Source organism: Macaca thibetana, chromosome 14 (genome assembly GCF_024542745.1).
Source record: "Macaca thibetana thibetana isolate TM-01 chromosome 14, ASM2454274v1, whole genome shotgun sequence".
NCBI lineage: Eukaryota > Metazoa > Chordata > Mammalia > Primates > Cercopithecidae > Macaca > Macaca thibetana.
In genome coordinates this window covers 12,398,198-12,418,331 of record NC_065591.1, presented here as the reverse complement: position 1 = coordinate 12,418,331, position 20,134 = coordinate 12,398,198, and the positions used below count along the sequence as shown (strand labels likewise).

Below are 20,134 nucleotides of genomic sequence, written 5' to 3'. Positions count from 1 at the left end.
TGGCGCTCAGAGCTTGCAGCGTTGCCCGACACCCGCACACTCCAGTCTGTCTGACTGCGTCCTGGCTGCCTTGGGGCTGCCCGGGTCACAGTGCAGGCTCAACCCAGGTGGGCAGACCTGGGGTAAGCAAAACTTCCTGCTCCCTCCTCCAAGGTGGGTGGGGAAGGCTTGTTTAAACAAACACCAACCTTTCCTCTGTGGCAGGGCCAGTTCCGCCAAGATGAACACAAAGGCCTCCCCCAGCACAGGCTCCACACCTCTCCCCGACCCAAACAAGAACTTTGCCCACACCCCCCCAGGAAAAAGTGAGGTTGCAGGAGAATGCCGTAATTGCAGTCCACTCCTGATTCCCCACCCTACAGGTGGGGGGCTCTTTGAGAGGCAGATCTGCTTGGTGTTTCTAGGGACTGCTTGATATGAACCTTACTGGGTTGTAGAGATTCTCCCCCTTCCAAAAACAAAAAGCAAAACAAATAATACCACCTGAAGATAGCACCCAAAACCACAGCTTCTCTGGAGTCAAGGGAGTCAAGATAATAGCCCTTAATTACAGTAGACATAGCTAAATGAGATATATGTATCATTTATTGAGCACTTACTGTATGCCAAGCACTGTGCTAAGAGCTCTGCAAACATGATCTCATTTAGCCTTCCAGCCACCCTGCCTCCCCAGGAGGGAGCATCATGCTCAGCCTCCTACAGAGGAGGAAAGTAAGGATCAGAAAGGGAGGTGACCACTCAGGCTGCTGCAGCCAGCGAGTGCTGAGACGGGCATGGGAGAGCGCATCGTCTGCCCTTACTCTTGTCATTCAGCTGGATCTACCTCACCATCCTTTCAGTCCTAGAGGCCACACTATCCCTCAGGTTTCTCCAAGACCACTCCAGCCCCCCACCATCCTCACCTCTCAGCTGAGAGCCACGTGGAGGAAGAGAGTAACACCTTGCACTCTATAGCACTTTACAGCCTGCCAAATGCTTTCAGAGCCACTGTCTGAATTGACCCTCATGATCCTGAGGGGTGAAGTGGGCAGGGATGGCCCTGTTCTGATTTTATAGGAGAGAAAAGTATGGCTCAAAGGAATAAATGGCTTGCCCCAAGTCACACAGTGAGCAGTGGAACCAGAACTCAGGCAAAGACGGCGGGACACTCAGTCCAGTGCACTCTTCCCACTTCCCTAAGGCTGGGGTGCTGCGGACAAGCCAGGCAGGGAGTCATAGGGGCTTTCATCTCCTGAGGGCCTTCCTGAGGCCGGGGCCTGGGCTGCTTCCCCTCTCCTCCTCCCTGGGGTCCATTGGTTGGCTCAGCTTTAACTCGGAGTCTCGGAGTCTCATTCTAAATGAATTTTTTTTTTTTTCCAGGCAATTACCTCCTGCTAATTAGGAGGCAGGGCTGCCAGTCCCTGGGCCCTGGACTGACCCTTTTCTCAACTCACAGAAGGCAGGGGGGTTGTGGAGGTACTGGGTAGCAGCTCCAGCCACAGAAACTGCCTGGGTCAGGGTCCTGTCAGGGCAGGGGATGCTGGTGGAGGAGCAAAGAACTCCACAGAACTGGAAGAAGGGAGGCAGGGATTCTGGGGAGGGAGGGACTCTGAAGTGAGAGAGAGCAAGGGGACAAAAAGCTGGAAGGAGCCTGGACATGCCCATGCAGAGTACGTGAGAGAGACCTGAGCTCTGGGGCAGCAGAGGGAGCCAGGAGGAGCCAGAAAAATGGGGACACATCAAAGGAAGAAAGGAGGAATCTCAGGAACCAGAGAGACAGGAAGGGGTAGGAATCTCCCCTCTATGGAGGGAGAGGAAGTGAGAAGGTGCACCAGAAAATGGTCACGATTACAGAAGGGGCAGAGGCAGAGAGAGAGATACTGGAAGACTCCAGGAAGGGGAAGGGGAGAGGAAGGACAGGGAGGAAGGAGGAATTGCTGAAGGAAAACCCCAGGGAGAAGGAGGAGAGCGGGGAAGGACGGCTTGGAGTGGCAGCTCCCAGAGCCCCAAGAAGGGCTTTCTCTACGTCATTGTCCTTGAGCTTCCCCCAATGTCAGTGCCCAGCCAGCCGGGCCTGCACACCCTCCTACGCAGCCACAGGTGCGGGCGGGCATGATGGCAGGCCACCAGCCGGCTCAGGCCCCAGATGCTCCACTCACCCGGGGCAGCCAGCTGACCTCCCTCCCTGCCAACCTGCCACCCCCTCAAGTAGGCCGAGCCAGGGGCCCCCCTGGGCCACACAGCAACACAACCAGGAGCTTCTGGGGCTGTGTCCAGCCTCTCCACTTTCAGAGGGAAGATCAAGGCACAGAGAGGAAACGGTGCCTGTCCAAGGTCAAGTGAGTGAGGAGGCCAGACGCAGAGGGCTCAGGGACTAAGTCCTACTGGTGGGTCCTGTTCCCTTCTGGGCAAAGGGCAACAACAGCAGACAAAGATAAGTCATGGCTGCCAGCAAGTCAGTCCTGATCAAAGCTCTCTGGAGTGTGGGGTGGCAGGCAGAAGGGAGTGAGGGTGGCCAGGGGCTGGAAGGGAACCAAAGGAAATCACATTTATGGAGCACAGGGTGAGAGGGTTATAATTGTAACAAACATTATTGAGCACTTACTAGGTACAGTGTGCCAGCCACTTAAGACATTACATACAGGATCTCATTTGATCCCAACAACGCTATAAAGTATGTATCACTATTATTCCATTATAGGGAAAAAAACTGAGACGCAGCAGGGTTGGGTGACCTGGCCAAGTCCACACAGCTAGCCAGTGGCATGGTTCTGACTCATGCAGCTGGTCATTTTGAGGCCACTGCCCTGAAGACCCCTCAACATTATCTGAAGATGTGCAGGTCCCTGAGTTCCCAAGGTCCCAGAACAGCCCTGGCACAATCTAAGCCCCACACTCCAGTAGGACTGCAATCCATGAGGTCCACGACTTGAACAAGCCCTGTCTTAAGGCGTTAGAGTCTGGTTTTTAGTCTTGGTTCTGCCACTAACTTACCGTGTGACTTTGGCCAGGTCATTGTCCCTCTGTGGGCCTTCATATTCCCACCTGTACCATCAAAGGGTAGGACAAGATAAGAAGAAGAACTACTACGTACATGGTGCTAAGTCTGTGACAGGCACAGTTCTAGGTGGTTTACAGATACAAACTCACCGAATTTTCCCAACAACCCCATGAGGGTGCTATTATTCCCTCTGTTTTACAGGTGGGAAATGAAGCACTGAAAGGTTAAGTCAGTTGCCCAGGGCCACAAAGTAAGTCAGCACATGGCACATCTGGGATTTGAGCCTCATTACTTTTGATCCAGAGTCCCTATGCCCTGGCCGCCACTCTGCATTCTTTCCCTAAGGACCCTCTCAGCCCCTGCTTGGCACCCCACAGACGTGTGCCCATGTGCCTCTGCACAGACACACCTACCATCGTGTTTCCACGTGGGAAGCACACACACAGTCATGCATCTGCACGAAGTGAGGTATGTTAGCTCATGCTCCCACGCCCACTCCTGTGCCTTCACCCAGTTTCTACCTGAGGTAGCCAGGCTGGGTCACACATGTCCACAAGCATCCCAGCACCAGAACAAGCCGACTCTAGCAGGTCCATGCACACACACACACATACACGTGTTCCCGTCTCTGAGCACTGGTTGACTTGTGGGGGCCATGTGCCATGCTGCAGCGCACAGCCATGTGGCAGTGACGTGGGCCACCACACCCCTTCTCCTCTGCTTCCTTCTAGTGCCTGGGTGGCTGGCACGTCACATCCCGCACCTGCCGGCACCCCCATCCACACTGCCTTCCTCACGCCTCTCCCCTAGCAGAAGCAGGCACCTTCTCCAGGAAGGAAGCAGACTCAGGCACAGCCTGGCTCCCACAGCCCAAAGATGCCAGCCAACCTGGGGGTGGAGAGGGAGAGAGAGGCATCAACTGGAGGCTCCAGGGGGCCTCGGGTCCACAATGGCTCCTATCTGAGACTAAGCCCTCCCTTAGGTCTGAGTGCCAGAGCTGAGCTCTCAAGACCCTCGAGACACTGGCCCCCGCTGTCATTGCCAGATATGGGGTCAGATGGGGACCCTGGGGACAGCGGGTCTCCCATCATTCCTGAGCAGGACTGTGGTGCCACCTGGGCTCCTCTGGCCAAGTTACCATTGCACCCTTCACCACCCTATCCCTGGTCCCTGCTCTCTCCTCCCCCTGCCCAAGCATCTTAGAGTTCTGGGTATTTTTAGGCCTCAGCTGACAGGCTGTGAAATCACTCCCTTCGCACCTCCCCAACCAGGCGGGGGCTGGAGAGGGAGGAATGAGGTTGGGGGGGGCACACAGACAATTCATCAGGCTCCTCCAGGGCTGGCAGGTGCCAAGGAGGGAGAGAGGGGTTCCTCCCCTTCTCCTGAGAGCCTCTCCCATGAGTGAGAGGATCCCTCCACCTTGCCAGTAGAGAGAATGGAGACAGGGTGGGAAGGAGACTCCCTGCCATTCCAGGAAGAACAAAGGCTTTAGGGGATACCCTAGCATTAGAAGAGGCACTGGGACACCCTTTGAGTCCAGCTCTGCAGCCAGTACCAACTCGTAGTGCTCCCTTCTGAGAGACAGGCTGAGAGACGGGCTGGCTTGGAGCCTAGTAGGATAAGGAGGCACCAGGCAACGTAGCCCAGTGGTTAAGACCCAGGCTTTGGAGTGAGGCCAACTTGCAATCTTATTCCTGCTCTACTGAGTGACCCAGGCAAGACACTCAACCTCTCTGAGTCTCCGTTTCCTCATCTGCACCGCAGTGAATTGGATATCTCCCTTGCAAGACTGCTGTGAAGATGACATGACATGATGAATGGAAAGAACAAGGTGGTCTGTGGACCCCCCAGGCACCACCGGGAGCCTCTCCCTTGCGGCTTTCCCTAATCTTCCATTTCTCCTAGTTGCCCCTTCTCTGGGCTGCCTTTTTCATCCCAATCTCCAAGACAGGAGCCCACAGTTCATCCTGGCATCAGGGTCCTTGGCACCTATCTGACCCCCACTCAGGGGGAACAAATCTCTAGCTAAGGTGGGTAGTCAACACAGACAGTCCCCACCTCCCTGCTGCAGGACACCACACACACACACACACACACACACATCATGTGTGCACACGTACCCAAATGCCAACATGCATGTGTGCTGCCAGCGCCTGTGTGTGAGGGCATTTGCCTTGGGATGGCCCCTGAGGGAACTGGGAAGACATACCTAGGCCCTGCTGTGAATGGGCCCCTGTGCCAGGGGCCGTGGGCATGGAGAGGGGGGTGGCCCACCTAGTTGCCATGGAGACAGGTTGGCTTTGATGGGGCTCTGGAGCTCAGGCCTGGCAGCTGGAGCAGGAGCTGTGTGGCCCCTCCCAGGCCTGGCCCTAATGCCTGGGAGGGTTATGTGGGTACAGAACAAATCCTCAAGAGGACTAACTGTGTCCATAGGGCCCTGGGCCTGCCCATTTTGGCTCTATATCCCTTGCTGGGAGGCTGTCTCTGATACCCCAAGCACCTGGGAAGCCCCCTCAGGGTGTTCATTCATGCCCACCTGCACCTGGTTATCCCTGACTGCCTATAATCTGCCGCAAGCTTTCCGAGGGCAGAGCCCAGGCTGGCTGGACACTGCAGATCTCCCGGCAGAGGTAGGAGCAGATGTGTTAATTGCTGAGACTCTAGCTCCATCTATCCGCCTGCCTCCCGACTTCCCACCCTCCACACTACCGTGCTCTCAAAGTTCTTTATAGAGACCTGCTCAAAAGCCATCCATGGCTCTCCAAATGCCTTACTTTTTAAAAGAATTTCAGTTTTCCTCTTTCAAAATGCCAACCCCTTCATAATCTGGACCAACCTACCTTCCCAAGCCTCACTTCCTGCTCTTGTGCCCCAAAGGTCTCCCTTCTGGCCATGCTCAAGCACTCACTGCTGCCTCAACTGGCCAACATCCCTCAAACCTCTGAGCCATTGCATGTGCTGTCCCCACCTCACCGATTGCCTCACCTCTGCTCGCTCACATGGCAAAGCTCTTATTCTTCCCTCAGGACTCAAGGCCCTGTATCTGAAGCTCGCACCCTTAGGTCTGGCTCGTGGCTGGAATCCCAGACCTACTTCTAACTGCAAGTTCGCACTTCCCAAGGTGGTTCTGAGGACGGAGGGGCTAACGCATGTTATGTGCTTAGAACAGCACCTGGCACATAGTGAGCACACATGTCTCTGCTATTCTGATGGTAACTTAATTGACACTGCCTCCATGAAGCCCTCCCCAACTCCTCCACCATGGAGGTAGCAGGCATGTCCTCCTTGGAGGATCCAGAACCCTCATCCCACGTATCAATTGTTTGGTACAGGACAATTTTGAGAACAGCTGCCTCTGGCTGAGTGTTTACTATGGGTTGGCTCTCTGCTAAATACTTTTTCTGCCTTACCTCAACCTCCAACCACCTGGGAGGTAAGAACCATCATCATACCCATTTAACAGAAGAGGAAACCCAAGCCCAGAGAGGTGGACTGACCTGCTCCAGAGACAGCAGCAAGTGTCTCTGCCAGGATTCAAATCAATAGCTGTTTGACCCCAGAGCCCTAGCTCAAGCAAGCTGTCCCTGGAGGCACATATGTAAAGTGCTCAGCACATACTGAGCACTCCACAAGGCTTGCTATTATCATGCTATTGTTATTATCAGGGGAGGACACAGAATGTGTTTGGTGACCTGAGAGGCGGGATTCCTTAAGCTGGTCCCTCTGCAAAGCACAAAACCCCCATTCCTGGAGAAAGTGTTTCCAAGGGTCCCTTGGCTGCCATCCCTAACCCTCATCCTTGGATGGTGTGCGGAGAGCCCCAGTATCTGGACCTGGGGCACTTCCTCTGAGGGGTGCTGGAGCAAGCAAATGCTTGAGGGGGCCAACCCGGGCCCAGGCCCGACAGAGCGGGACAGGGCCTGCTATGTGCCGGCCATGCTGGCCGCCACTCTCTGGCCCCGCTGACACCACCCCATGGTAATGAGACGGATCCAATTTGTACCCAGGGCCCCGCCGGGAACAGCTGCCGCGGCAGGGTTTGAAGTAATTTAATTGGACACATTAGCCGCACGCTCTCTCCTCCACTCCCCTCATGCAGAGCCTCACGCAGGCACCCCTTCTGCCTCCGACCCCTCATGCCAGCCTACCCTGGCTGGTGGCAGGGTGCATGCTCCACCAACCAGCTAGGACTAACAGGTAGGCACCATTCCTCTCTCATTCCTGGGGCTCCTGGGGGTTCTAGAACCAGAGGGCTCTCTAGCCCTCAGGTTCTCCCCAATCTGTGATGCAAGCAGCAACTATGGGAGCCCACTGGGGCTGGAGCTCAAACCTCTCCCTCCTGTCTGCTCTAATGGGCAGAACAGTCACCCCCCTTTCTCCTTCGGTCAGCCATGGAAGCCCCCAGCCTTCTGCACTCCAGGAAGGGCACTGAAGGAGCAGGGCCAGCAGCACATGCCTGTTTTACCAGCATCTTTTGTTTTGTCACTATCAGGGTTTGTCACTATCAGGGTCACTACAGAGACGATGGCAGCCTTCCTCTTAGGGCCTGGGGAAGCAGTGCATACACACATGCACAGAAACAGACCCAGTCACAAACACACAGGTGATCTCAGTTTGACCCAGACACATACACACATGCTAACAGCCCCACACCGTCATGGAAACGCTTGTATCTGTACACATGAAAGCTCCCATGATCACTCCCGTCCACACCCATGTATGCCATACAGCCAGGTAAGGCCCTGCTCCCAGCAGATGAGGACTTCGTGGCCATGCCAGCAGGTGGGAGGGTGTGGCAGGGGGTAGGCAGGGTCCCTGGCACACAGGCCTTGCCTGGCCAGGTACAGGGCCTGGGGAGGGGCCCTACCCTAAAGCTTTCCGTCACAGCTCCCCACGCACCTGAACGCACCTTGCTACAAATACACTCTTTAATTGCTGCTTACAGCGGTCCTGGCACTCAGATGAATGCAGATATTATGGCCATCCAGCTGCCACCGGCACACACACTAGGTACACATACAGACAGCGCCTCTCCCCCCCGGCTCCGCCCTCCCCTTCCACGCGTGGGCTCAATCACATGAAGATACCAATTCCCCAAACATGCAGCTTTGCAGGGGTTCCAGCTCACAATACCTCAGCTCCTGGTCCATTCTATCCCAAGGGGGCCTTCCAGGTGGAGGCTGCAGAGACCGCCCAGAGCAGGCCGGATGCACCCGCCCACCTTCCAACCAACTGGACCTGGAATTCCAGGCGCAAGCTCTGGGTACAGTCCAGCCCCTTCCACAGGTCCCATGCTGTCTGCCAACTCTGTTCCAGCCCTTGGGGAATTCTGCTGGGTGAGACCAAAGCTCTGCCCTCTAGACACTAGTTGGATAGGGCCCAGCAGGGCTGCCCCTGCTGCCTGGAAGGTCAGGGACCTCCATGCCCATGGAACTGACAGAATTTGCCTGGCATCGCCAGCTGGGGTTCCCTGGCAAGGCAGGCAGGCACCCGGGCTGGGCCTGGCACCGGCTGGTGCCGGCACCTGGCCAGACCAGTCACTGCCCTGACAAGAGAAAGTTGACCTCTCGGCCACATATGCCACCTGCCGGGCACTGTCCGTGGAGCACTATAGGACCAGCTCTATACAGGGCTGCCCATGCCCACCTGGGATGCCACAGCGCTCTGAGGAGCCATCAAGCCAATTCATTCTCCAGCTGGGGGTCATCAGCTCAGGACTGGGCCTCCCGCCCCCACGTGACCCTTCCCAGCTCCTGTCCCTGCTGTTCTTGGCCTCACTCCCCTGGGGGAACCAGTTATTGACAACAAAAACGGTCCATCAGATTCAATAAGGATTCAAAGTCCCTGAGAGAATAGGGGGTGGGTGGGGAGTGGGATGAGGGGACTCAGGAGGGGGAGGGAACCATATACGGCTCCTCTGCCTGTCCCACACAACATCCTGCAATGGCCAGGCTAGAGGGTATAACAAGGGGACAGACCCCACGGGCACTCCATGTTGCCCTCAATGCCCCTTAAGCCTGAGCTTGAGGTCAGCCAGGAGCAGAACCCAGCTGCCCAGGACCTGTCTTTGCTCACCTGGCACCCACCTATTGCCCTACCTTCCAGCTGTCCCCTTACCTGTCACCTAGTGGCCTGTATGTTCCCACCTCAAACCAGCCTGCTCTAACGCCCTCCCCAGTGTGAGGAGGGGCTCTGGGGCTGTCTCCCTGCCCGCTATCCCCCAGCCCTCAAGTGGGCAGCTTGTTGATCAAGCTTCCCTGCAAGGCCACAGAACAGTGTGAACCAGCGCCAAGGAGGGGGCCTGTCTCCACGGTAACACAACAGCTTGGGGGCACTGGCTGCCCTGGCCCATGCCCCATTGAAACCATCCTCGTCCCCTCTGGGTTTTAGACTTGCCCAGCCTCAGGTCCTCCACTGTGTCCTGGCCTGTGGGGAGATCATTTGATCTTCAGCCCGGACTCTGACCCAAGCCCAGGATGCAGGCCAGGGAGGCCCGAGCGTGTGCCGATGGGGCAGGCTTTGGGGAGGTAGGTGGGAGGAGAGAGGTTGTTGGTGAAATAGGTGGACACAGTCAGGCTTCCTTGGATCTTCCCACGCTCCAGCCCTGGCCTCTAACCCAGGTGGTCCTCAGGGCACACCCTTGATCTGCCCTTTCAGCCACACCCCTAACTTCTGCACCTCCTTCACCCGCCATCAGCCTCTTCCCCTAACTTGTGCCCAGTGAGTGGAGGGTTGGCCTGGACAATCTCGTGGATCCTTCGCCTTGAGAGAGGAGGCCTGCTGTGCCAAGGCCCCCTGCCCTGCAGGGAACAGAGCCCACTAACAGGTGGGACAAAAGAAGGCTTCAAGCATTACTGCCCCCAGGGACAAGCTCACAGAGGGCTGGGGGCAGGGCAGGCAGCCTTCAGGACCTAACCTCTGTCCTAGTGGTTCCCTCTCTGGCCTTGCTCACCAGCTCACTGCAAGGTCACCTCTCCCTCCCTCTCTCTTTTCCTGCCGCTGTCCTGCCTGCCCACTGCAACGCTGACCCCTGCAGGCCTGCTGGGGCCCGCCTGGTCTGGGGACAAGCAGTCCGAGAGACACAGGGACTTCAGGATGAACGAGAGGGTGAAGGCCGAGGGCAGAGAGAGGCCCTGAAGTCCAGGAGGGGGCAGAAGGGAGGCTGCAGGGATGGCCTAGGGAAGCTGGGCAGAGCGTGGAGCTGGAGCCTGGGTGTGCATGGGAGGGGGCTGGTCTGGGTTCTTCATTGGACTCTGATTATTGCCCACAGTCCCTTTCTTCATTCACAATAGATCAGGGAGCCAAGGGCCTGGGGGCCTGGGGCCCAAGTAGGGAGAGAACCACACCTGTCAGGTAAGGTCCTAGCAGTAGCTGAGCCCTGCGGGGATGAGGGAGGGAGTGCCACAGGGATCCTCTGGAACCAGCATGAGGCAAAGGGGAGCAGGAGAGGACAGGTTTTTTTAAGGATTGGGCCGCAGGTGTTCCTGAGAGTGGGATGAGAGGATCAGGATATAAAGGCACCGGCCCCTGGGGGACCAGAGGGGAGGGGAGGGGTGGCAGAAATCAATTTGCATATCTCAGTCCCAACCAGTACCAGCCAAGGGGAGATTGGGGGGGGGGCAGAAATGGGGGACACAGAGCCCTGGCTTGGGGAGCTGAGTCTGGGGAACCTTGGGGGAGCTGGGGGGAAGGGGAATCTGACTTGGAACTATAGGGCCTACGAAGGTAGGCAGGGATGCCAGAGGGCAGAGGCCAGAATGAGATCTCTGACTCCTTAAGGACCCCAGACGACTAGGCTCAAAGGCAGACTCTGCCCTCTCCAGCCTATGTCTGACCCCACCCAGCCTAATGCCCACACCAGAGAGCAGTCAGCCTCAGGCCAACCCCTTTCCCAGTCACAGCTGCCCCACCACAGGCACTGGTGGGTCCTGCAGCTGCAACTAGGGTGGGCAAGACAGGTCCCAACTGCAGCCAGAGAGGCGCATTCAAGGAGGGGGTGAGGGAAGAGTTGGGGGCTGCCAGCACACCAGGGATGGCACTGGACTCCAGACCCTTTGCCTAGAAGATGCCAAGCACGTCAAGCTGGCCTCCGTGGCGAGGGCAGAGGTGCTTGAAGGAGTGGTGATGTCATGGTGCCCAGGCATGGGAGGGAAGAGGAGGGAGGGAGAGGGGACAAGGGCATGGCCCCAGGCTAGCGGCCTAACAGGACAGAGGGGAGGCTGCCAGCCTGGTGGGCAAGGGGACAGAGAGTGTCCTTACTGCTTCCCTATCTTCTATCCTCATACCCCAGAGCTGGCTTCTGAACTAAGCTACTGGCTTCTGAGAAGGTGAGCTGAGCAAGAGAACGCTCCTGCCATGGGCCATGTGCTGGAAGCTGGCGGCATCTTGGAGGAAGATGCCAGGGTAGGTGACCTGGGTCCAGACAGATGAGGGGAGGGCTCTCCACAGGCAATGCCCCTTCAGCCCTCACCTAGAGGACATTCAGAGAAGGGCGCAAGGTTCCAGAGAAGGAGACTGAATCACCCTCATATCCAAGTGCTGAGTGAGGGCAAGTCTGGCGCCCAGTGGGTCGTCCTCAATATCGACTAGGCTGAAAAGAATTGAGGGCGGGTGGGAGCAGATTCCTCAGGAGGCAGAGACAGGCTGAGGCTGCCCCTAGAGGGGAAAGAGCAAATGTGGGGCTGGGGCAAGAGTGGGCAAAGCCAGCACCCACTGGACTGCCTTCAGGAGCCTCACGGCTGCAGGCTCCTTCTGTGCAGGGTCTTAGAGCTGTTCCTTCCCCACAGCACCACCACCCCCAGGAGGCTGGCAGCAGGGAGCCTGGAGGCTCTGCATTTGGGAGCACGTCCTGGGCTGAGGAGTTACGCTTTTAGCATCAGAGAGAAGCCCAGAAACAGACCCTGATGCCAGAACTGGCAGACTGGGAGTGCTGGGACTGGGTGGAGCACCCCAGGTGGGAACAGGGATAGAGCCTGGGCAGGAGCTGCAGGGGACCTGCCTACAGGTGGGCACTGGGTGAGGAGGCATCGGGAGCCAAGGAGGAAATGGCAGAGCAATTTCCGAGGAAGACGGGAAGATTCTCTGGCTTTGGCTTAGAGGATACGAAGCAGACAGTGGGCTCCCAGGCCACTCCCCTGGCGGGCGAAGCAGAAGGCAAAGCAGTTTGGCCCTCTCCCCCAGGATGTGAGAGAGTTTGGGGTTGTTTGCTTCCCCCTCCCCAAACCTAGGAGAACATTCTCTTGGCACCCCCATTCTCAAGAGCCCCTGCTCTCTTTCCCTTCAGGCACCCCGTCTCCCCCATCAACACCCCTGCGGTTCCCCACCCCCCAGAGCCTCCCTGCCCGGCTGCCGCACCAGATTCCCACTTGCCCCCTGGCACCCTCTCAATTCACAGTTGGCACTGCGATGCCACTCCGCTCCCCTGTGCCCACAATCTTGGCCAAGAGCTGCCGGGATCCTCACCCTGGGGTCCGCCAGAGCTGGCACCCCCGAGGCACCGGTGCTGGGAGCCGCGGGTGTCTCTGAGGGCACTGCCCGGCTCCCACAGGGGCAGCGGCTCCTCGCTCCGCCACACACGTTGTCCTTGGGCTGCTGGGGGGTGGGGGGGGGAGGTCCTTGTGGGGACACTGCGAAGCCCGTCCCGGACATCCAGCCTGGCAGTGTCCGGACTGCGGGGGACCGGGGTCCAAGCCGCTGCCGCTCAAGCCCGCGCCCCCGGGGCTGGGATGACCCCTGGGGGAGCTCGTGCGGCTCCGAGTGGACAGCAGCCCCAGGCTGGGGCTCCGAGACGGTGTCCGGCGCTGCCGCCGTCCTGCCCGCCGGTGCGGGGCGCCCCAGCCCGCCGGGGCCGCGCTTACCTGGGCTGGCCGCCTCCGGGTCCCGGTACATGGTCCCCTCGTCGCCGGTTCCCTCCGGGCTCCTCAGAGCCGCCCGCGGCCGCGCGCTGCTCCGCCGCCGCCGCTGGGCATGGGGCCGGGCGACCCCCGGGGGCGGGTCCGAGGGCGGGGGCCGCGCGGGCTGCACCGAGCCGCGGAGCCGGGGAGCGGGGGCCGCCCGCCAGCCCTCCCGCCCGCCCGCGGAGCACGTTGCCGCCGCCGCCGAGCCGCGCCGAGCCTCCTCCCTCCGGCCTGCGCGCCGCGGGTGCGCGCCGGAGCGTGTGTGTGTACGAGGCCGTGTGTATGTGTGTGTGTGAGCGCGTGTGTGAGCGCGCCCGGGGCACTGCCGGCGCCGCCCGCCCGCCGCCAAACGCCGCGACCACCGCCGCCGCCTGCGCCCGCTGCCGGCCGCGCGCCGCACTGCACCCGCGCCCGCCGCCGCCCGGAGCCGCCCCGAGGGCACGGCCGCCGCCCCGTGCTCCGCCCGCCCGCAGCCCCGGCGGGGAGGGCCGCCGAGCCCCACGGCCCGGCTTGTCCGGTCAGCGGGTCCGGCTCCGCAGCGCGACCCACCCGCGGCCCGTGCTTCCCCGATGGCCGCGTCCTGGCACCGGGCAGGGCCGCAGAGCCGGCCACCTCCTCCGAAGTGCCCTTTGGCTCCGATCCAAAAGGCGTAGAGATCCACTCCGGGTTTTCCGCTTGCTGGCGGCTCGAGGGCGTCAGCTCCGAACTCAACACCGCGGCGGTCCGGGGCAGACGGGCTGGTGTGTGCAAAAACCAGGAGTGGAATTTTTGGCAGCGCTGAGCCTGGGTCCACCAGTCCCGTGTTTCTCCAAGCTCGCACACAGGTGGAGCATAAAGGGCTAAGATCCCTGTCCTCGGTGGGAGGTTACGCCTAGTGACCCTCCTCACCTAACCCAGCCCCACGAAAGAAGAAAATAGACTTTTCAGCCTCTGGTTATCCCTCTCCAGCAGCAGCTCCTCCTCTGATCCTCCCCTCTTTTCCTTGACCCTAGCAATTCGGAGGGTAGGAAGGAAATCCCTCCTTCCCCTTCCAACCCTGGACCTCTCTTGGTCCTCTCTGCCCCTCTGCCGGCTCAGTACAGTCTAAATCAGGTGAACACTAGTTCTCATTTCTCTACAGAATTGGGATGATTTGATTCTGGGGCAGGGAGGAGAAGAGACCTGTCTCCCAAGGATATGAAAAACCCGGAACTGAACCATTAGGGGTATCAGGCACAGAGACCTCCCTGCACGCACCTACACACCTAATCACCTACACACACACACACACACACACACACACAGACATGCTGCCCCCTCCCCCCCCACAGACATGCTGCCCACACAAAGAGACACATACACTGACGCTCCCCGCAATACAGGTGCTGCCCCTACCTTCACAGATGGGTTAGGTAAGAGGGTAAAATCCCTGGGTCTGTGGCAGCATCCTGCCCTCCCCTGTGCTGAGAATGCAGTTTGCAGGTGAGCTAGGCTTCCCAGAGTCAAGGATTCTTTTTTTTTTTTTTTTTTTTGAGACGGAGTCTCGCTCTGTCGCCCGGGTTGGAGTGCAGTGGCCGGACCTCAGCTCACTGCAAGCTCCGCCTCCCGGGTTCCCGCCATTCTCCTGCCTCAGCCTCCCGAGTAGCTGGGACCACAGGCGCCCGCCACCTCGCCCGGCTAGTTTTTTGTATTTTTAGTAGAGACGGGGTTTCACCGTATTAGCCAGGATGGTCTCGATCTTCTGACCTCGTGATCCGCCCGTCTCGGCCTCCCAAAGTGCTGGGATTACAGGCTTGAGCCACCGCGCCCGGCCCAGAGTCAAGGATTCTTATTTCCACCCTGAGAAACCCACTTCTGCTGGCTTTATACTGCACTACTCACGCCCTGCCACACCTCCACCTGCCCACAGTGCAGAAGGCAGCCAGGAACACCGCTCTATCTCAATTCTCCCCGACACACACACAAACAGACCCCATCCCCTTGAAATCACATGAAGTCTATCCCCAACCACCACCACCACACACACATACACACATACACATTCACCTCCACCTATAGCTCTTCCGGTTGAGAAAAAGATAAGGAAGTTCCCCAGCAAACCTCCATGAAGACTGTTCCAGTAGAGAGCAGATTTCCTGGGAATGAATGTTCTAAATAAAAGTGGAAGGAAAAAAGGCATCTGTAGGTTAAGGCCACCATTCCTCAGTGGCCAGAAATCTCAGCCCTCACCCTCTGGGGAAGGGCCATCCTATTTCATACACCTTGCAGCTGTCCTCCCCAGCTCACCCATGTGCAGCCAAGAACCCACGAGTTATCTACACTCTGCTTTGGGGCCTGGCAAACCCCAGAAAGCTAAGCCAACAGGCTGGGACTGCAGGGTCTGCAATCTTGGCTCATTCCCCCACCCGCCCCAGCTGCCTCTCTCATTGCCCTAGTAAAGAGTAAACAGGGGCTGGGTATGGTAGCTCACACCTGTAAGCCCAGCACTTTGGGATGCCGAGGCGGGAGATCACTTGAGCCCAGGAGTTGAAACCAGCCTGAGCAACGTGGTGAGACCCCATATCCACCAAAAAATAATAATAAATAAATAAAGATTAGCCCAGTGTGGTGGTGCGCCCATGTGGTCCCAGCTACTTGGGAGGGTGAGACGGGAGGAGGATGGCTTAAACCCAGTAGTTTGAGGCTGCAGTGAGCCATGATTGCACCACTGCACTCCAACCTTGGCAACAGAGTGAGCCTGGTCTCGAAAGGAAAAGAGCAAATAGGGCACCCTCACCACCCCCCACCCCAGATGGGCACACAGACAGGTTCCCTGCTGAGGAATCTCCCCACTTCAGATCCCTTCACCCATCAATCTGAAAGTCCAGAGAGGGACAGCAGAATTCCTCATCACCGCCACTCAACAGGTCTTTACTAAGCATCTAAAGTTTTTCAGAGTTGACAGGACATCTGAGAGATGCCCCAGGCTGCCCCTTGCAAGTGTCAGGTGATGAAGGCAAGGCCTCTAGAGGAGAAGGAACTGACCCAGGGAGCTAAAGGCCCCGGAGCCAGCACCCTGGGGAGCTGGCGAGAGAACCTGGAGTAAGAATCACTCTTGGGGCCGGGCGCGGTGGCTCACGCCTGTAATCCCAGCACTTTGGGAGGCCGAGGCGGGCGGATCACAAGGTCAGGAGATCGAGACCACGGTGAAACCCTGTCTCTACTAAAAATACAAAAAATTAGCCGGGCGCGGTTTTGGGCGCCTGTAGTCCCAGCTACTCGGGAGGCTGAGGCAGGAGAATGCCGTGAACCCGGGAGGCGGAGCTTGCAGTGAGCCGAGATCGCGCCACTGCACTCCAGCCTGGGCGACAGAGCGAGACTCCGTCTCAAAAAAAAAAAAAAAAAAAAGAATCACTCTTGGTTGAGACTCCCAGCCCTTTGCTAACCACTGTGGGATTCATGAGGAGATCCAGTGCTTGCTCCCATCTGAGGGCTTATAGCCTGTTTCTTACAAGAGTACGAAGTCCAGTCTCATCCTCTCCTCACAGGCATTGGACAGTCCTTGTTCCAGGATGTCAGAGCTGGACAGCTTCTCAGACACACAAGAGGAACGCCATGAAATATAGTTGTGCAAACTGAGGCTCTGGGGCATTGGGAATCTTGGGTGGTTTTTAAATTCCTGCCTGCAGCATTGACACAGAAAATACTTTGAAGACACCCCTTCTCTGGGTCTCAGTCACTTTGTTTAGGGGATGCAGAGTCATGGGAAAGAGGAAAGAATACAGATTTACGTGGCTCTGCCATCATTGCTGTGTTTACCCTGGGCAGACACCTCTGAGCCTCAGTTTCCTCATCTCTACAATGGGGTAATAATAACAACTATTACCTTTGGTTATTGTTACGTTTAAGCACGGTGAAAAAATCAAATCACTTAAAATGATACTTGGGAGACCGGACGCGGTGGCTCACGCTTGTAATCCCAGCACTTTGGGAGGCCGAGGCGGGCGGATCACAAGGCCAGGAGTTCGAGACCAGCCTGACCAACATGGTGAAATACCGTCTCTATTAAAAAAAAAAGAAAAGAAAAAAAAATTAGCCGGGCAGAGGTTGCAGTGAGCTGAGATCACACCACTGCACTCCAGCCTGGGTGACAGAATGAGATTCCTTCTCAAAAAAAAAGAAAAAAAAAAAAAGAAAGAAAAAAAAAGATACTTGGAACATATAATTTATTCTTTATACTTTTTGAATGCCATTATTATTGTTGTTGTTGCTATTTGTTTATCCTTAACAGAGACACCACATACGCCCCATTCCCATGTGTTGCCTGTCAGAAAAGTTCTTCCAGATGTCTAACTGTGAACCATTCTGCTGCATTAGAAGGCTACTCTCTCCTGCCGGAATATCGATGAGAGCCGAGCCAACTGGGAGTTTCTAGGAGCTGCTGGGCTCCTTGACCCTGCCAGCCCGAGTGCCAGAATCCAATCCCAATTCTGTCTTCTAAGTACTCACAGAGAACTGGGTAGAGGCAGTAAATGGAGGCTGCAAGAGTGAGCAGGTCCTCTGAGGAAAAAGATCAGAGGCTGTAAATCACCCCTGCCCTGCCCTTGGGTCTTGTCTCTCATTGGGGAGGGCCTGAGCCTCTGGACGTTCAGCTTCTCCCCTTCCAGTCCACAGAGAAGGGGGGCCCAAAGAGCCCCTCTCATTCTGTTTGGTTGCTGGTCCCCTGTCCTGGGTTCCATGACATGGCAGGAAATGCGGGCAGCACCTGGTTCCCCAAGGACTGCCGTGCTGTGTGCTGCAGACCCTTCAGGCCTGTTTCCGATCTGGCACCATCCTCAGGGCCAGGAGTCCTGGGTCGGCTTCAAGGAGGGACATTCTGTCCCTCAGGAGCAGATGCTGGGCCTGCACTCTCCCAAACAGGGCCCCTGAGGCTGCCTGGCTCTGTTGCTAGGCCACGGCTAGGAGGCAGGGCTCCTGAGTTCCCCTCTGGCCTCTACCTGGCGCGGTCTTCATGTTGCTGTCTCCCCACAGTCCTTTCCCCCATCCCCACCCCCTTGGCTATGGGCTGAATTATTAATAAAAATGCTGAGGAAGCTGTTTGTGCAGCTCACGTGACAGAACAAACACACCTCTCTCCTTGCCATCGTCCACGTGGCAAGAGACCCAGGCTGAACATTCGCCTGATTCAGGAGAGACAGGCTGAGACTAGCTGGAAGGTGGCTGTGCAGGGCAACAGCACAGCCCACTGATGGTGACAGGCCAGGAGAGTGAGGATTTGTTCTGTCATCGTGTCCCTGCTCCTACCCCCTAGTCTTTCCCTTCCTCCTCTGCAGACGACGAGTCTGGAGAAGACAAAAGTATAAAGTTAACAGATGTCTCCACCCCAGAAAGGACATGACAGCAAACTCCTAGGAGGCAGCTGCAGCCATCTCTATACCCACCTCATCACCATCAATACAAAATTGCCTCCTCTCGAAAGACCCAGTAACTACCAGATCTCAGAGGCCCACCCAGAGTCTATGCTTGTCACACTTCTGCCGGGTTCTGCTTTGGGGGCCTGGTACTAAAAGGCAGGGTTTGGACCCCAGCATCAAGGGAAGAATCTGATACTCGAACTCAGGTCCTGCCTCTGCCTGTTTCTCTGTTTGGCTTTGGCTTGTTACTTGACATCTCTGGGCCTCAGTTTTCTTATCTGTAAAATAAGGCTAAAAACTGCTCCACACAAAGATGTGAGAATACCCTGGGGAGATGGCAAGGTCTAGATCTTTCCTGGTTCCCTAGGGGTAACCCCAGGCACCAAAGACCCTGCTCCAAGCTGACCTACCATAGCTATAGGCCCCCAAGGGTCTCTCAGGCCACGTTACAGGGCCAGAAACCTTATTCCTACCCCACCCTCACCCCATCTGTCTTCCCACACCCTTTCACCCTGTAACCTCCTCTTTATCCAGATTCTGGCTCTCAGTCTCTCTCTTCTCCATGGTCATCCTGACACTCCCCAAGTGCTTGGCTCAGCCCCTCAAATCCCTCACCACCCTCAAAAGATTAAAGTTGGTATCCCTTCTTCTGGCTTGGGACAGCCCCAGCCTTGGTCAGAAGTTTGGCCTTGGGACTCTGCTCTGAGACATTCCTTATCCCTTGGGCAGCTCAGGCACCCCTGAGACTGACTGAGGGCCATGGGGGCTAGCAAGACCCCCTTCCTGGGATGCACTGTGGAAGCACCTCGGTTTGCTGATTACCAGGTGAGTGACCCGGAGTCAGCCCCTCAGTCCTTCTGAGCCTCATTTTACCAGTCTGTACCATAAGGATGTTGTTTGTTAATCTTGACTGGGTCTTAGACCCCTGTGAAAAGCTAATGAAGCCGGTGGACCTCTCCTCCCTAGAAAAGTGCATATACAAACAGAGACACAACATTTTGCCCATCATTGGGTGTGTGTTGGGGTGGGAGTCCTTTGGGTTCCAGATGAAAACCCCTGGCCCAGAAGCCTGCAAGACTGCTTCCAGCTCTGTCAGTCTGAACCCAGTTCTCTGCCCTCCCCATCCTCTCCACAGTGACTTCTGGGTGTGGGGGAAGAGGGGACAGTTAGGGAGGTAGGCTGCTGGTCTATCCACACCTTTTCTCCCTCCTGCCTCAGTGGGCCCCTCCCCCAGCATGTCCTGTGGCTGGTGCCAGCTTGTCTGCAGCTCAGACCAGCGTTTCAGTCCCTGTTGGAACCCACTGAACTGGCTTCACCTGCCTTTCAAGGTATTTAAAGGTTCTTTGACCAAATGCTTTTTGATCCTTCGCTGATGGGAACCAAGCAGAAGCTCTTTGGCCAACTGTCCCCCCTCCCCCCATATGATTAGTCTCTAAGAGCTCTTTTGATATTGCAGAAACCTTCTGTGGTTTGTTCAAAGCCCTGGGCCTTGCAGCCACCTCCCCTGGGCACCCAGGCCAGTCAGCTCCAGCCTCCACCGCCCATCCCCAGGGGTGGCCTAGTTAATGGGGGCCTCCTAGCGCTGAACAACTCTGGCCTGAGTTTGAACCCCAGACCCGAGCCCAGCTGGTAGAGGGGTCAAGCCCCCCTCTTCTGAGGGAGCCCAGGCCAGGTCTGGTAGTGTGGGATGGGGACCTGTTCCCCAGGCTTCAGCGGGCCATGACTCTTCTTGCCGCCCAGCTGAGGTTGCACAGACAGGCATGCAGGCCCACGATGATAGCAATTGACCTGTTTCCAGGTCTGAGGCTGAGGTTGAGAAGGGGAAACTGAGGCTCTGAGAAGTCCAGGGTTCAGGCCTCGGTGTGTGAGGGGGCAGGAGCCAGAAT

General features: G+C 57.2%; 1 protein-coding gene across 5 annotated transcripts in view; it reads right to left on the bottom strand.

Moving 5' to 3' along the window:
- SYT7 (synaptotagmin 7) overlaps positions 1–13,124 on the bottom strand; it is a 66,022-nt gene extending 52,898 nt beyond the window's left edge. For 4 of the 5 annotated variants that reach the window (XM_050756902.1, XM_050756905.1, XM_050756906.1 and 1 more), the window contains exon 1: positions 12,838–13,124. In XM_050756902.1, the coding sequence (XP_050612859.1) occupies positions 12,838–12,868 (31 nt within the window). In that variant the 5' untranslated portion in view covers positions 12,869–13,124. The remainder of the gene's footprint in view (positions 1–12,837) is intronic. The other variant, XM_050756903.1, reaches the window with a different exon arrangement.
- Positions 13,125–20,134: the final 7,010 nt, after the last annotated feature.